At 40.7% G+C, this 17,009-nt stretch overlaps 1 protein-coding gene across 1 annotated transcript; it reads left to right on the forward strand.

The window, feature by feature from the left end:
• Window positions 1-912: 912 nt before the first annotated feature.
• Window positions 913-16,629, forward strand: LOC141610895 (organellar oligopeptidase A, chloroplastic/mitochondrial-like). The gene is made up of 17 exons (XM_074429193.1): window positions 913-1,155; window positions 2,072-2,239; window positions 2,587-2,710; window positions 2,908-2,984; window positions 3,826-3,969; window positions 4,083-4,313; window positions 4,618-4,708; window positions 5,367-5,488; window positions 13,257-13,364; window positions 13,447-13,692; window positions 13,960-14,105; window positions 14,608-14,725; window positions 15,016-15,175; window positions 15,287-15,318; window positions 15,768-15,833; window positions 16,028-16,099; window positions 16,245-16,629. The coding sequence occupies exons 1-17, from the start codon at window positions 1,045-1,047 to the stop codon at window positions 16,332-16,334; spliced, it is 2,106 nt and encodes a 701-aa protein (XP_074285294.1). The 5' UTR covers window positions 913-1,044; the 3' UTR covers window positions 16,335-16,629.
• The last annotated feature ends 380 nt before the right edge of the window (window positions 16,630-17,009 follow it).

Here is a 17,009-nt window from a genome sequence, read left to right on the forward strand (position 1 = left end):
TCTTGAGTTTGGATGTCAGGTCGTGTACGAGGCGAGTTATTCGGGTTGGCTTATCTAGACCAAGTCAATTTTAACAAGGTCTAGTCTCAATTATACCCGGGATAAGGTTAGTTCGAGTTTTCAAAAGTCGGGTCAGGTTGGATTAGGTCCAGGTCATTTCAAATCATTTTCGGGTCGGTGTGTAATAATAAACGTTCAGTCGGGTTACATTAGATGGGTTCAATTCGAGTTCTGGTTAAACTCCGGCCAGGTCTTTTGGATCGGGTCAATTTTACCAGTTTAGTCTCAACCAAAGTATTTGCTTCTAAACAAATAATAACCGATCCCCAAAACTTTCTTCTCCTTCTCTCTAAAAAAACCTAGCCTCCATCAATCAAATCTGGGGCTTCTATCGATCATTGATTGATGGTAAACCCCTCAAATAGTTTCATTTATAATTTACTAGTATGAAATATTATGAATTAATCAATAAAAGTCCCCCTTTTGGTGAGATATGTTTTTCCGTCTCTATTTTCAGAGTTTTTTCAGTCCTTGTCTTTCTAGGGTTTAGTATTATTATTGGAATTATAGATAAGAACGGTTTGTTGATGATTCATCATACGCCTCTACAATGGATATGCGTTATTCGTCAGCGATCTATGGTGCCAGTAACAGGTAAACTACTGGTAAACTTTCTCCATCAATGAATCAAATGAAGGATCCCTTAAAAGCTATATGAAGAGAGCGATACAAGGACGAGCCGTCATATCATGTTTTGAGATCCGTAGTTTTACATGAGAAATTTGTCATTTGGTTTCTATTAGAATTATTTTCGATTATACATATCTTTTGTAAGTGTCGTTTGGCGTTTTATTAATGAATTGATCTTTTCCTTTAAAAAAAAAAAAAAAAAAAGTATTTGCGTCTGAACATTAAGAGACTTTTCAAACTGCTTGAAAAAAACTGAAACTTCATTGCAGAACGCTGACCCTAAAAAATGGCGGCTATTAGCTGTTTATTACTCTCGTTTCTGTTCGCTCATTGTACCATTCATCCAAACATTCAATGGCAACTATGGATGACAATCCCTTATTGCAGGACTTCACTTTTCCCCAATATCATATCATCCAACCCAACCATATCATTTCTGGGATTCAATCCCTCTTAAATCAACTGGTAATTAACTAATTATCTCCCCTTTTGAATTTTCATACTCGTATATTTTATCTTCAGTCATCAATATTCATCATTATCTGTCATTTTAAAGTTCTGGGTAGTCTAACATTCAGTCAGTGGCGGAGCTAGAGGGGCTAATAGGAGCGATCACCCCCTCGAATAATGAAAAAATCGAAGTTATTAGTTGAAATTTACGATCTTTTGCTACTTTACTTTATTACTCCCTCTGTCCGTCATTTGTTGTCCTATTCAATTTTGGGTGTATCAGTCAATGATTGTCCTTTCTATTTTAGAATTGTATTTGATGAGCAAAATTTGATACTTCACACTCAATTTGGTCCACTTGTCATCTTATAATTGACTCACTCCTCTTTCATTGGTCTTTGTGCCAAAAACAAAGACAACAATTGACCGGACGGAGGGAGTACATTGGTGTTTTGCCCTGTTTAAATTTCCGCGTTCCCTAACTTCAAATTCTGGTTCCGCTATTGCATTCAGTGGCGGAACTAAGGGGGCTAGCAGGGCAGTTGCCTCCAAGTTGATAAAAGTTTAAAAATAGAAGTTAAGATTTTTGATGTTGTCTAGTTTACCTTGTTACATTATCAAGTTCGGTTTCCAAGATACAACAACAACATTATCCCACCAGTGCCTCAGTGGCTCCCGCAAATTGCGGGGTAAGGGGGTCAGATGTATGCGGCCTTACCTTTGTGTTAGTAGTACAAAGAGGTTGTTTAAGAGAGAGTAAAAAAATTTGAAAAATGAAGATAAGGTTTTCAATTTTTTTTTCTAGTTTACCTGATTGCATTACTAGTTCGCCTCTCGAATGTTTCACTTTAACTAAAGATCCTGGTTCCCTGCTGCTAACATTATTTATATAAATACTCCGTAGTACTAATAAGATGGTAGAAATTTGCAGGAAGTTGAATTGGTTGAACTTGAGAGTAAGGTTGAACCAACATGGCCTAAGTTGGTTGTTCCATTGGAGAGGATTATAGATAGATTAAATGTTGTATGGGGTGTTGTTGATCATCTTAGTTCGGTTAAAGATTCCTTGCAGCTTCGAGCTGCTGTTGAGCTTGTTCAGGTTTGTACCCTGATTTTTTTATTGATTGTTCAATTAATCTTGTTTTGAGCCAGTTTTTAATATTTTAGGATGAACTATGTTCAAATCAATGTTCCAAATAATTGTGATTTGTGTTATAAAATCAATGTTTTTGTGAGAAGATTTTATTTCAACCAAAAAATTGACTAGGCTTTGATACCATGTTAGAAGACTATGTCAACAAAATGTTTTAAGTCGATGATTGAGGCCCAATCAATGGTTTAATATCCTAATAATTTTCATGAACATATTGACTAGAGAAGTCAATGTCTGGAAAACCCATAACCCATTTACAATCTCACTGCATTTTTTGCTTGATCTGTTAACAGCCACAAAAGGTAGATTTTCAGTTGAGATTAAGCCAGAGCAAAGCGATTTACAAAGCGTTCAAAGAAATTCGCGAATCTTCAGATTGGGGAACTCTGAGTGACTCTCGTAAACGTGTGGTTGAAGGTAGGAATTTACGAGTTAAAGGGATCAGTAACCCCTTTTTTCTTCCTATGCTATCTAAGCAAGTCTTTTGTCATACTCATACATAGTAAACAGTCCTTGTTTCTGTACATGTAACTGCATATCCCTACTGAGCAGTGTATTTATGTTTGGGTAGTTTGTTCTAATCTACACTACTGTGTGCTCATATGACTATTCAGGTCAATTACAGACAGCTATTCTTGGTGGTGTCTCTCTTGAAGGTCATGAAAGAGAGAGATTTAATGAAATTCAGCAGGTGAGTTTTTCTCTATATAAAGTTGATTGGGAAGAAGTCTAGACTTAAAAGTTAATTGATACTAAAAATTTGGAACTGTCTTCGTACACACAGCATATGATGGTAATGTTTCCCCTCGTCCGTCTCTGCACAGCTCCTGCATACTAGTTTATCCTTTTATCGTCTGAGTATATGTATGCTGAAATAGCATTGAACTCTCATAGTTTTGGTGAGACTTATGTTGCTCAGGCTTTATATTTTACCTCACTTAGCCTTGTTGGACATTGGACTCCTAGGTAAGGTTACAAAACTACGGAACTCTAGACACTCTAGATCAGGCGAAAAACGTGAAAGTCCACGGAAATTAGCTGAATCTGACACCTGACATGTACCTGTGTGGAATACTTCCAGCAAAGTCTACGCAGCTTTTTCTAGTGAGAGTGATGTATTAGTTTGAGAAGAAGATAGAAATTCGATTGTAATTTTTTTTCCTCATCCCTAGAAGGCTAGAACTCTAGAAGCGATCTTCTCTTGTAGGAGAAGAAACTACCTAAAAAAACTTGGAGAAGGTTGAACCGGGGATCTTAATATGAGTTTTGGGAAAACAGGAGAAAATGTATTTTTGTTTCTGAGAATCCATAGTAAGAGGGGAGACATCTAGCTTAAGGAGATGGGGTATCTGTAAACCCATACCTTATATTTTACTCCGAAATTGTATTAGTAAAAGTATTATACTGCACGAAGAGCATGATGCTTGAATAACAGAATCTATTAATATGGCATGTCAGAATTTGTTCTATGATGCTGTGCCATAGTGCACTTTCGACATTTCATTTTATGGATGTCTTTCTTAAAATTGCAGGAGCTGGCAAAACTAGCCCTGAAATTCGAGGCTAATGTTCTAGACGCTACTAAAAACTATGAGAAACTTATAACTGACAGAGTGTATGTAGAAGGTTTGCCAGCTACAACACTTGCATTGACAGCAAAGGCAGCTGTATCTAAGGTGCCCATTATGTGTTATATTCATGTTTTGCAGCAAAAAGTTACTTCTTCGTAGGAATTTAGTTCATCTATAACTACATTCCTTTTGATATTGATTTCTTATACTTTCTCCAGGGTCATGTGGAGGCTACAGCTGAAAATGGACCATGGGTTATCACATTGGATCCTCCAATCTATCGCTCAGTATTGCAGCATGCAGGAAAGAGAGAGTTACGTGAGGAAGTGTACCGTGCTTACATCGCATTAGCGTCCTCGGGAGAACTTGATAATATGCCATTAATAGAGAAAATTCTTGAGCTTAGGCTGGAGAAAGCTAAGATTCTTGGTTACACCAACTATGCGGAGGTATCCTCTGATATTATTTTAAGTTACTCCGACTCTTAATATCTCCTCGGGTACCAATGTGTAACTCTTAACACACTGATATGGGTATGATACTTAGAAACTTCATTTCAAAACGAGGATTGGAGATTTTTTTTCATTAAATAGCCGAATCTGACAGTTGGACTCTTACTCGAGTTGTATACTTCTTACTAAGCCCAATAACATAGCTTAAATTCCCCCCTTTTGCAACCAGCTGATTTGACGGTGTTTCCATAAAATCATTGTAACTTGTACGAGTCTCCGCTGATTAATGAATTTGTGTTAGGTGAGCTTGGCAACGAAAATGGCCACTGTTGATCAAGCCAAAGAACTACTTGAAAAGCTTCGTGTTTCCTCATGGGACACTGCAGTTTGTGGTAAGGCTGAAGCATTAGTTATATATCTATTCTTATTTGTAGGCTACTATATATAGCTGTAGTGGATCCTTTTTTATTTATCCGTGTCATATTTTCTCTTTGTATTTCCGTAGACCTTCCTTCTTACTGCGAGGTCCTCATGAGAAGATTATAGCTCAAATTTCTTAATTCCATCTTAGATAATACTACTCGAATAGCAGCAGCAGACCTAGAATTTTTGTAAAACTATTATTTGAAGGAATTATAATCCATAAATTTAAAAATTCTCATCATACAAACTAGGTAAAATGCACACGCAAAAATTATTTCCCCCGTGTTTAAAAATTATGAACAGTGATTTTACAAATGATCATCAGTTCAGTGGAACAGAAAACACTTCCTATGAGGAAATACTTCTGATTATCTGATACCTTCATTTAAGGGCTGAATGTGCCTGGCTTTTGTGCTAATCTTTTCACTGATTAATTGAATTTTTTTTTTGAGGAGTTTACGATTAATACTACTTTATTTTTGAAAATACTCCTTAATTTGTCTCTCTCTCCTTAACAGACATAGTAGTAGTTTCAAGTCGGACGCTGAGTTAGTCCTTAGATCCTTAGTGCAACGCGAATTACTGTCTATAGCTTGATATATTGGATGTTTTACTTGATCTTCCCAGAATTGGAAGACCTCAAAAAATTTGCTGCAGCTAAAGGTGCTGTGGAGGCCACTGCTTTGAACCATTGGGACATTAACTTCTGGAGTGAGAGAATCCGCGAGTCTGGGTATGACATCAAGGAGGTGACTTATATTCTTTATTCTCGGGATATTACAGTCATGTTCTCATGCTTATACAGTATTAGAAACATCTATATGATTACTTCGTTAGTCATCTACGGCAGTACGTCACTAAGTCCCTAGCTCTTCATGATGACCATCAGTAACTTCTAGGGACAGTAAAATGCAGACCTTTTAATTGTAGCTGTTGTTTGAAACATCAAATTTCTTAGCTCTAAGAACTCATGGTGTAAGGCCTAGGCTTTTTAGTGCTGAGCTCAGCTCCATGGATGTTATTATTATTATTATTATTATTATTATTGTTGTTGTTGTTGTTCATAGATAGAAAAATAAAAGTTTACATGAAATTGGTGAGGAGGCGACAAACAATATGGGCCCCCACATCCTTAGCAACAGCAAAACTAAGTCTAGTAAAAATATAAGCAGCCACCCGAGCCCCCGCGAGATACCAAGAATTTTTGGATCCGCTTGAGCCCCAGCTCCCCAAGCGAAAAGAAAGAGAAGGAAAAAAAACCATAACCAGATACCGCGCATAAATCCCCATACTTAGCACACTTACGCTGAGCAGCATCAGCGACAACCCGACCGGGCACAAAATCCATCATCCTAGTCTGAGTCAAGGGAGAAGACCCTGTCAAATCGACGCACACATCACGCCCCATTGCCCCAGAATAAAGCAGCAAATCCGCGGGACGAAGAGAGCCATCATGTCCGTCAACCAAACCGATATCAACCTCCTTACCCGTAGAAATACCAGACCTATAGCAGATGTCGAATAAGGTGTTACGAACGAGGTTGTGCCGATGCTTAACACCCACAGTACCACTACAAGAAACAACGTAGTCCCCGTAAACATCATCAGCAAAAATCCGAGAGCAAACAAGACAAGGCCTAGATACCGTGAATAACGGAACACCCAGTCGATATCCAAGCACACTAAGGTAAGTCCTCTCGTTCATACTCTGACCCAACCCAACCCAGATATAGGAATCGCACGCAACCAATCAGAGGAGTGGATACCTGTGAGACTTCAACGCTTGGCCGACGCGGTGTCAAAGAGAAAGCAGTTCTCAGCAAAGAACAATTGTCGCGAAATATTTATCTGCCAATTTCCTTATAAGTTTGGGGGCAACAATTTCACTAGGGTCACGTAAGATAGCAGAACCTGTAGTCTCATAAAACACCCGCAAGGCATCGTCGAAAGTAGGACCAACATCTACAATGCCAGAAGGTCGTAGGAGCTTAGCCTGCAAATCAGCAGACTACAAACGGGACGCTAGAAAAGCATAGTGTAAAACATCTCCCGCCGCATAAACACCAAGTCCACCAAGATGAAAAGGGAATGTAGCAAGGCGCCACTGCCAATCCCCAAAACTAAAACTAGGACTGGACGCGGTGACAATACGTTCCAAACTGGAACGAAGGGCAGCATCGAAAGGAAGATGGACCGAACCAAAAACACGGGGGGAGCAAGTACAAAGAGAGAAATAGAGCTTATAAATACCAGTACAATCTCTAAGCAGAAGCAACTCACATTGCGGGTCCTCAATCCTCGCGACCAAGTCCATAAGCTCAATGGTCTTAATCGCTCTCTTCGCCACAATCTCAGGACAAGTACTGACAGGTCCACTCAAACACAGAGACACCACCCAAGGGTCGAGCAATAGAAGGGGGGAAAACCCCGGGAAGCCGACTTTGAGGATCCTCAATAGGCCAAAAGACCTCAGTCTTGGCGACATTAAGATGCAGTCCAAAACGAGGGCCATCCGCCATAATCAAATCCAAAACCCTCCCCACCTCCAAAGTGTCCCCAACAATGGTACCATCATCCAAGTACCACGCCTACATAGTAAGAGCAAAAGAGTCCCGGAGTTTGCACACTAAGGGATGCAAAACCAAAGCGAAAAGCAAAGGGTCCAAATGATCACCCTCCTGGACACCCTCACAAGACCACAAGCAATGCTCCCCATAAAAAAGACGGGCAGGGCTGGAGTAACAAAACCCCACCCAACGGGAAAGAACCGGGCAACGACGGCGGACTTCCTGAAGCATGGTCGCACGATCGACAAGGTTGAAAGCACTCTGGAAATCAACCAGCAACATAGAAAGTTCCACCTCAGCACCACGGGCCTCAATGACCCGATTCAAGGCTTGCAAGATAGCCTCTCCTCCACCGGACACAACCACCCCATACTAACAAAATAAGAAGACAAAGAAGGACCAACAAAAAAAACACCAACCTTAGAGACAAGCCATCTCCAGACGGTGCCAACAGCAATAGGACGAACACCACCACCACCGGTTTAACAAGCGGCGTGAGTGGGACGCTGGCAATGTACTCACCCAAAGCTAGAGGACACCGACCCTCAAGAAAAAGATTAACCACCCTAGTAATAGAAGTGATCAATTCATCAGAGATAGCCACAGCGCCACTCAAACAGTCCACAAGGTGCTGGGCACGAAAACCATCCCTCCCACAAGAAGTGCCACGTGGGAAACTTCGAATCATATCCAAAACCACTGTCGAAGAGGCAACAAGAGGATGATGATCCACAAGCAAAGGAGGCAATGAAGGAGGTGGGGCGACAAGATGCTTCTCTCGCAAGGCCACAAGAGTGGCATCAGAGTAGGGGGCGACCCCAGAGGAAGAAAGCACCCGAACAGCAGCAGTATAGTGACCATCACAAATCTTCCGTCGACATTGTCGGAGGTTAAGCTCACTCAAATCAAGATCCTCATCCACATGAAACGAAAGACCCTCATCTAAACACTCCCGCAACAGCTGGAAACCACCCCCAAGCACCCCCTAAGCAAGGCCCTGACAATACTCGACGCTACTCGACGCTGGCGCCTAATAACAGTCCTACACTCAAGATTACTCCGAGGAGCGAAGGTCTTAAGCTGACAAAGTGGCAACACAAGCAAACGAATCCAGCGGGTGAGGTTATCACGTGAATCAGCCACATCATCCAGGACTCCTTTCAAAGCCCGAGCAAACCCAAGACGACACTTGAGAGGAATAGATTTCACGGTGCGAAAGCCCAACGACAACAAACGATCAAGCGAAGAGCTCAACACCATCATCAGACGAAGTAACCGAAGGAGACGGAGCCGATGGTCTCGGAATACCGTAAATATGAAAGTTGTAGAGGCCGTCAACACACTCCGGAGGCGCCACAATATCACCTCGACTATGCCGACATCTAGAGCGAGTGGTACGGGTTTTAAAGCAGACCCCACACAACTAGAGCCTCATCCGTTTCAAAGTAATCTCGGCATTAGAGAAAACAGTCAGACTATCAGCAAGAGTTTGACGCGTAAGTTCCAAAGCACCAACATGACAATGCCGGTCTTGTAAATGTTTCTGCCATGCAGCCTTAGTAAGGCCTTTACCAAAACCATCCGGACACGCATGAAGACTCGAAAAAGGACAATGAAACCGTACAAGTTCAGGCATGAAGGAACACACCTCCTCTAGATGTCGGCATAGTGGGGGTGTTATTGTGGCGCCTACGGAGTGTGTTGACGGTCTCTATAGCTTTATTATTTAGGGTCTTCCAAGACCCCTGGCGTTATTTCGTCTGATGATGGGTTGAGCTAGCTCAGTGGTCTATATCTTCGCTTGATCGTTTGTTATATTTGGGCCTTCGCACCGTGAAATATATATCTCCTAAGTGTCGTCTTGGGTTTGCTCTGGCTTTGAAGGGGGTCTTAGATGATGTGGCCGATTCTCCTGGTGATCTCTCCTGCTGGATTCGTTTCCTTGTGTTGCCACTTTGTCTGCTTAAGACCTTCGCTACTCGGAGTAATCTTGAGTGTAGGACCGTTATTAGGCACCAGCTTCAGGAAGAGAGTATTGCCAGGGCTATCCTTGCTCAGGGGGTGCCTCGGGGTGGTTTGTAGCTCTTGCAGGAGTGTTTGGATAAGGGTCCTTTTTTGTTTCATGTGGAGGAGGATCTTGATTTGAGTGAGCTTCCGTCAATGTCGACGGAAGATTTGTGATGGTCACTATATCTTTCGTTTGTTCGGGTGCTTTCTTCCTCTGGGGTCGCCCCCTACTCTGATGCCACTCTTGTGGCCTTGCGAGAGAAGTATCTTGTCGCCCCACCTCCTTCATTGCCTCCTTTGCTTGTGAATCATCATCCTCTTGTTGCCTCTTCGACATTGGTTTTTGATATGATTCGAAGTTTCCCACGTGGCACTTCTTGTGGGAGGGATGGTTTTCGTGCCAAGCACCTTGTGCACTGTTTGAGTGGCGCTGCTGTGGCTATCTCTGATGAATTGATCACTTCTATTATTAGGGTGGTTAATCTTTTTCTTGAGGGCCGGTGTCCTCTAGCTCTGGGTGAGTACATTGCCAGCGTCCCGCTCACGCCGCTTGTTAAACCGGTGGTGGTGGTGTTCGTCTATTCATTGCTGCACTTTGTCCGGGAGATGGCTTGTCTCTAAGGTTGGTGCTTTTTTGGTTGGTCCTTCTTTGTCTTCTTATTTTGTTGGTCTTCAGTATGGGGTAGTTGTGTCCGGTGGAGGAGAGGCTATCTTGCAAGCCTTGAATCGGCTCATTGAGGCCCGTGGTGCTGAGGTGGGACTTTCTATGTTGCTGGTTGATTTCCAGAATGCTTTCAACCTTGTCGATCGTGCGACCATGCTTCAGGAAGTTCGCCGTCATTGCCCGATTCTTTCTCGTTGGGTGGGGTTTTGTTATTCCAACCCTGCCCGTCTTTTTTATGGGGAGCATTGCTTGTGGTCTTGTCAGGGTGTCCAGCAGGGTGATCCTTTGAGCCCTTTGTTTTTCGCTTTGGTTTTGCATCCCTTAGTGAACAAAATCCGGGATTCTTTTGATCTTACTATGCAGGCGTGGTACTTGGATGATGACACCATTGTTGGGGACACTTTGGAGGTAGGGAGGGTTTTGGATTTGATTATGGCGGATGACCCTCGTTTTGGACTGCATCTTAATGTCGCCAAGACTGAGGTCTTTGTCTCTCGAGGATCCTCGTAGTCGGCTTCCTGTGGTTTTCCCTTCTATTGCTCGGCCCTTGGATGGTGTCTCTGTTTTTGAGTGGACCTGTCAGTACTTGTTCTATTTTTGACAATTGTGGCGAAGAGAGCGATTAAGACCATTGAGCTTATGGACTTGGTCGCGAGGATTGAGGACCCGCAATGTGAGTTGCTTCGCAGAGATCAGATCTTGGTATTTCTAAACTCTATTTCTCTCTTTGACTTGCTCCCCGTGTTTTTGGTTAGGTCCATCTTCCTTTCGATCTTTTTGCCCTTCGTTCCAACTTGAACGATTGCCACCGCGCCCGCACTGGTTTTGGGGATTGGAAGTGGTGCCTTGCTACATTCCCTTTTCATCTGGGTGGACTTGGTGTTTATGCGGCGGGAGATGTTTTACACTATGCTTTTCTAGCGTCCCGTTTGTAGTCTGCTGATTTGCAGGCTAAGCTCCTACGACTTTCTGGTATTGTAGATGCTGGTCCTACTTTCGACGATGCCTTGCGGGTGTTTTATGAGACTACAAGTTCTGCTATCTTACGTGACCCTAGTGAAATTGCTGCCCCCAAACTTATAAAGAAATTGGCAGATAAATATTTCGCGACAGTTGCTGCTGCTTCAGAATCTATTTTCTCTTTGACACCGCGTGAGCTTGCGTTGTGGAAGTCTCAGCAGGGTGCCCCTCCTCTGATTGGTTGCGTGCGATTCCTATCTCTGGGTTGGGTGGGTCAGAGTATGAACGAGAGGACTTATCGTAGTGTGCTTGGATATCGACTAGGTGTTCCGTTATTCACGGTATCTAGGGTTTGTCTTGTTTGCTCTCGGGTTTTTGCTGATGATGTTTACGGGGACCATGCTGTTTTTTGTACTGGTACTGTGGGTGTTAAGCATCGCATCGGCACAACCTCGTTCGTGACACCTTATTCGACATCTGCTATAGATCTGGTATTTCTACGGGTAAGGAGGTTGATATCTGTTTGGTTGACGGACATGGTGGCTCTCTTCGTCCTGCGGATTTGCTGCTTTATTCGTGGGACAGAGGGCGTGATGTGTGCGTCGATTTGACATGGTCTTCTCCCTTGACTCACACTCGGTTGATGGATTTTGTGTGCCCGACCGGGTTGTCACTGATGCTGCTCAGCGTAAGTGTTCTAAGTATGGGGAGTTATGCGCGGCAGCTGGTTATGGTTTCCTTCCCTTCTCTTTCTTTTCGCTTGGGGAGCTGGGTTCGGATGCTGTTGCCTTGCTCAAGCGGATCCAGAAATTCTCGGTATCTTAGGATGCGGGGTTCGGGTGGCCGCTTATATTTTTACTAGACTTAGCTTTGCTGTTGCTAAGGGTATGAGAGCCCAGATTGTCTCTCGGCTCCCCACCAATTTCATGTAAACTTTTATTTTTTTATCTATGAAAGCTGCGCGCATCCATTTATAAATAATAATAATAATAATAATAATAATAACTATTATTATTATTATTATTATTATTATTATTATCATTATTATTATAGTTATTAATTAGGTAACCACCATGAACCATGATTCACCATCAATCTAATTAGATGAAATAAAGGAGCACCGATTTTCTAGATTGATGTTCAAAGTCTAGCCGTTTATCATCCTAATTTGATTCATTATGTAGCCACCACGAAGCACCAACAATCCTAATTTAATTATTTCGATAAATAAAAATGGACAGACCTTAATTTCATCTTTAACAAATATATAAAATTTGGTTGATTAGTTAAAACTCAACAAATAATATTATTAATTGATAACAAGTAAATTAATTTATTATTTGATAAATTAGAATTCATCTTGTAAGTTTTAAGTCATTTGAGCAATTAAATTAAGGTTTAGGGAAAAATATTGATTTAAGAGTTCACTTGGTTCAGTTTTAGGTGAAATTAAAGGGTACAAAATAGAACGTTTTGAAAAAGTGTATGTGAAAGAGTAAAATTCGTATATGAAAAAATAATTAGGTATTAATGATAGTAATATTAAAATTAACAATGTTATTAATAATATTATTATTAATAATCATATTCTTCATAATAATAACAACAACAACTGGCTGGGCTGGGCTGGGCTGGGCTGGGCTGGGCTGGGCTGGGCTGGGCTGGGCTGGGCTGGGCTGGGCTGAAAATAAGCCAGAGGGCCTAAATCCTTTTGTGAATACTTTTCTCTGATTGTATCTTGGAAGTTTATTTGATCACGACAGTAGATCTTCTTCCCCACCCTGTTCTCTTTTTAACATCATCAACTTAATGTTCGCTTTGTCCCCACAAGTAGTTTACATTTGCTTTCATGAAACGAAAACTATTGGTTGGGATGGACAAAAATAGAATATGTAAATTACCATAACTTATGCTGTATTATTTAAGAGATTATGTCAAAAGCAAAAGAGGGTGGGACAGGAGATGGTCACGGACAACAAAAATAGGACAGATATCTCATCTTTGGGTTATGACCTATGTTACTTGGACTTGCTTAGAAATATCTGGCATGTCCCAAGTGTCGGACAAGGCTATTTTGTTGAAAAATATGCATATTTTGGATTAAATTGAAGTGTCAAAGTGCCTTACCAACGTCCTTGTGTCGAGTGTCGGACATGACACGGGTATACGAGAGAATCATAAAAGTCAGAGTAACACAGATTATGACTAGTTAATTTGCCTTCCATGTGCATATGATTGTAGGTTCTTATATATTTTTAGCCGAATGCTTTTACCAGTGAATTTGGACTTTCTGAACTTTTATTGTTTCCATTTTTTCAGGAAGAATTACGTCCTTATTTATCACTTCCGAACGTAATGGATGGCCTTTTCTCACTAACAAAGACGCTCTTTGATGTTGAGATAATCGTTGCAGATGGGGAAGCTCCTGTAATAGTCTCTTGATTCTGTTATTTGTTTTGTAGATATAACTACATGATATTGTTGGTGTCTTATATTGCTATGTTTCTAGGTGTGGAACGAAGATGTAAGGTTCTACTATGTCAAGAATCCTGATGGAAATCCAATCGCCTACTTTTATTTAGATCCATATTCTCGGCCATCAGAAAAGCGAGGTGGGGCATGGGTATCTCTTGTTGCTGGTCGTAGTCGTTCCCTTTCTCGTGATGGTACATCGTGTAGACTCCCTATTGTTAATGTGGTGTGCAATCAAACACCTCCATTGGGAGACAAGCCAAGCTTGATGACATTTCGTGAGGTAACTTCTCTGATAAATAATGTGGTGTGCAATCAAACACCTCCATTTGTTCCATATTCTGAGATTCTTGAACTTTTCGAGTTGAATCTAAATGTTGCATGTGCTGATTCCTGGGTAAGCCGATGCAACCTCTGCTTAATAACCTAAATAACTTGGTGTGAGTTATAGGAAAAAAAGACCTATTTCAGTTAAATTTGGTCATCTTTTATACTCCGTAGGCCACAAGTAAGCTTAGATTCTCTATATAATTTTTACATCATTGGGCAGGTTGAGACTATATTCCATGAGTTTGGACATGCCCTTCAAATTATGTTGACCAAGGAAGATGAGGTTTTTGTTTCCGGTAATCGGGGTATAGAGTGGGATGCAGTTGAAGTACCTTCATCATTCATGGAAAATTGGTGTTACCAGAAGTAAGTCCATGCAACCTTATTCTCACCATCCTTGTTTACCTTCTTCCCATTTCCGTGTTTTAAGAGATGTGAACTGTCATTTAGACACACTATGATTTCTAGTTTGTCAAGTTTGTTCATGCTCTTTGACACCCTTTTATAATATTTGACATTCTCGTATCAAAGAGAATTCGGAATTTACAGAAAATACATCAGCAACATTATCTGAGTGTCTCGAAGGCTCTTGCGTATGGTGGGATAGGGAGTGAAATTTCATTATTCATCATATATGAAAGTCAAAGATAGTAATTTTTGGCTGCATCTAAAATGGAATTACGTAGCAACAAAGGCGATTATGCCTAGGCAGGGGAGCAGTCAATGCTTGCTGCATGTCCTTCTCTGAAGTCTGAACCATTGTCCACAATCTGCACACAACTCCGTAGCTCCATTTGCAAGTTCAGAATATATCTTTTTATGATCACATCTATGATATATTGACAATATCTGGTATATCCTACTGCAGGTCCGTATTGACAAGCATTGCCAAACACTATGAAACAGGGGAGCCACTGTCTGAGGAAGTATGTTCCAAACTCCAATCTGCAAGGACGTTTCGTGCTGCTTCAACAATGCTTCGTCAGGTACTCACAGAATCAGATGATGCTAATTTTAGAACATTTATGCTTGAAATTGCACTCGAAAATCAGATACGCTTTGCATCGAGTTGTGGTTGTCTGGTAGATAACATGTCTCGAGAGTTGTGACCTTGAGCTACTCTCAGACTGCCAGAAGAGACTATTTTTTTCCTGGTTTAAACTTTAATGCTACCAAGCCACAGTTTACGTGCATGTTTGAGCTCGTTAAGATTTGCGTGTTGACTGATGAATATTTTTAGATGTTAGTCTACCAAGTCTTAAGCTAGTTTTTCCAGATGCGATATGCAGGTGTTGATCTTGAGCTACACGCAGATTATATTCCCGGAGGGACGGAATCAATTTACGATGTTGACCAAAGAATTGGAAGGACGACAAATATTATCCCTCTTCTCCCTGAAGACAAGTTTCTGTGTATTTTCAGTCATATTTTTGCAGGTCAGCCATTCTTTGACAACCTGATTTTTTTCATGTCAAGATGATTTATCAGCGTGTAACAGCCACTCAACCAGTACCCTTTTCTTTGCTGGTTTTGGTTTCCTATATCAGATGATTATGCTGCAGGATACTACAGCTATCAGGTTAGCAACTTGGTATACTTAAACTTGATTGTATCATTGCAAACTTATATCAGACAACGTCACATACTCACACGTGAGACCAATTTATTAACCCTATGATTGGATGAGGAATACATTGGGTTGGTCTCATATTCCATCTCGTACGAGATAAAATTCATTGTGGAATGAAATTTTGATTTAATCTTGATCTTCAAAAAGATCGTCGTACTGTCGTAGCCTGGTCTGTCATTTTGGGATAATTGCGGGTTATAGTACCACCTAAAATATGGCCGCAATACCTTCAAATTTTGTATACATCAATAACTATTGATCTGGAGGACCAGAATTTATACTATGATTTCTTTGGCTATGGGATGATGCTTATATTCTGCATCTTCCATTAATTAATGTACTACATTGAAATTCCGAGAGACAAATTGATTCTTCCGAATTCTAAAATATATATTCAGTGGGCAGAGGTGATGTCTTATGATGCCTTTTCAGCATTTGAGGAAGCTGGTCTGGATAATCCTAAGGTAGGTCTAAATTCTTGGAATATTTGATTTTTGTAATCTTCATATTGCCTCGTGTTACCATGTCCGACACTGAACAATTGAACATATGGGTATCACACTTGAATCAAAAGCCACGAGGACTTGACGTTAAATAGCCTGTTCTGGTACTTCGACACACATTTGTTCAACTTTGAAAACGACTTTCTTTGTTGCAGGCTCTCAAAGAAATAGGTCGGAGGTTTCGTGATACAATACTTGCTTTAGGCGGAGGAAAATCACCACTTGATGTAAGGGCTTCCTTACTGACTTAACTGTTACTTTCAGTACAAACCGGTGTCAAATTTGTCTGACATTTCCACTTGTAGCAAAAATGTCCGCCTTCATTAAGCTATTTTTAGGATTCTCTAAATGTAAAACCGGTGTCAAATTCAGGTATTCGTAGAGTTCCGAGGACGTGAACCTTCACATGAGGCACTTTTGAGACACCTTGGAATGTCACCACCAGCAGCAGCTACTAGCTAAATGTCAAGCCGGATACGTTCTTCATCTCAAATTTATTGTACCCATTTGACTTTGTTGGACAACAAAGATCACCTTTGAGTCTTTGATCATTTATCCAAATATATTTCGAAATGTGTAAAATCAGTCAGAGACTCGTACAATTCATTAAAATAACCATTGTTAATTTCATTCGGAAAGGTTGTAATTGTAACTATTGTATATTCAGAGCAAATATCGTCATCATCGTTTGAGTAGCAGAATTACTATTATTTTTCTTTTGATGGAAATTTTAAGGAATATTTGAAATTTTATACAATTACTGGAGCAAGAGAGTCCAAGTTTGTATAGCGATATCAATTCGTATAGCTCATAAAGTCACGAGAGGTACTTATACGCGAGTTCGAATGCAGCCAACATCAGAGATTCAGAGGCAACCATTTTGAATTTTCGACTAATTAGCTAAAAGAATACTACTATTGCATTGATGCCATTGTTACAACACAAAGTGATACTCACTCCATTATTTTATATATGACGTTTTCATTTTATGAGGTAAGCCTTTGATTTTGTTTTTTATGAAAAAATACTCGAGAAAAAATTATAAAAAAATCATATCATTAGATTCGTCGTGAAATTTCCTTTCATAAGAGTATATACTTTTCATATTGTTAGCTCATATATTTTGAGAGATAATGA

Source organism: Silene latifolia, chromosome 11 (assembly GCF_048544455.1).
Source record: "Silene latifolia isolate original U9 population chromosome 11, ASM4854445v1, whole genome shotgun sequence".
NCBI lineage: Eukaryota > Viridiplantae > Streptophyta > Magnoliopsida > Caryophyllales > Caryophyllaceae > Silene > Silene latifolia.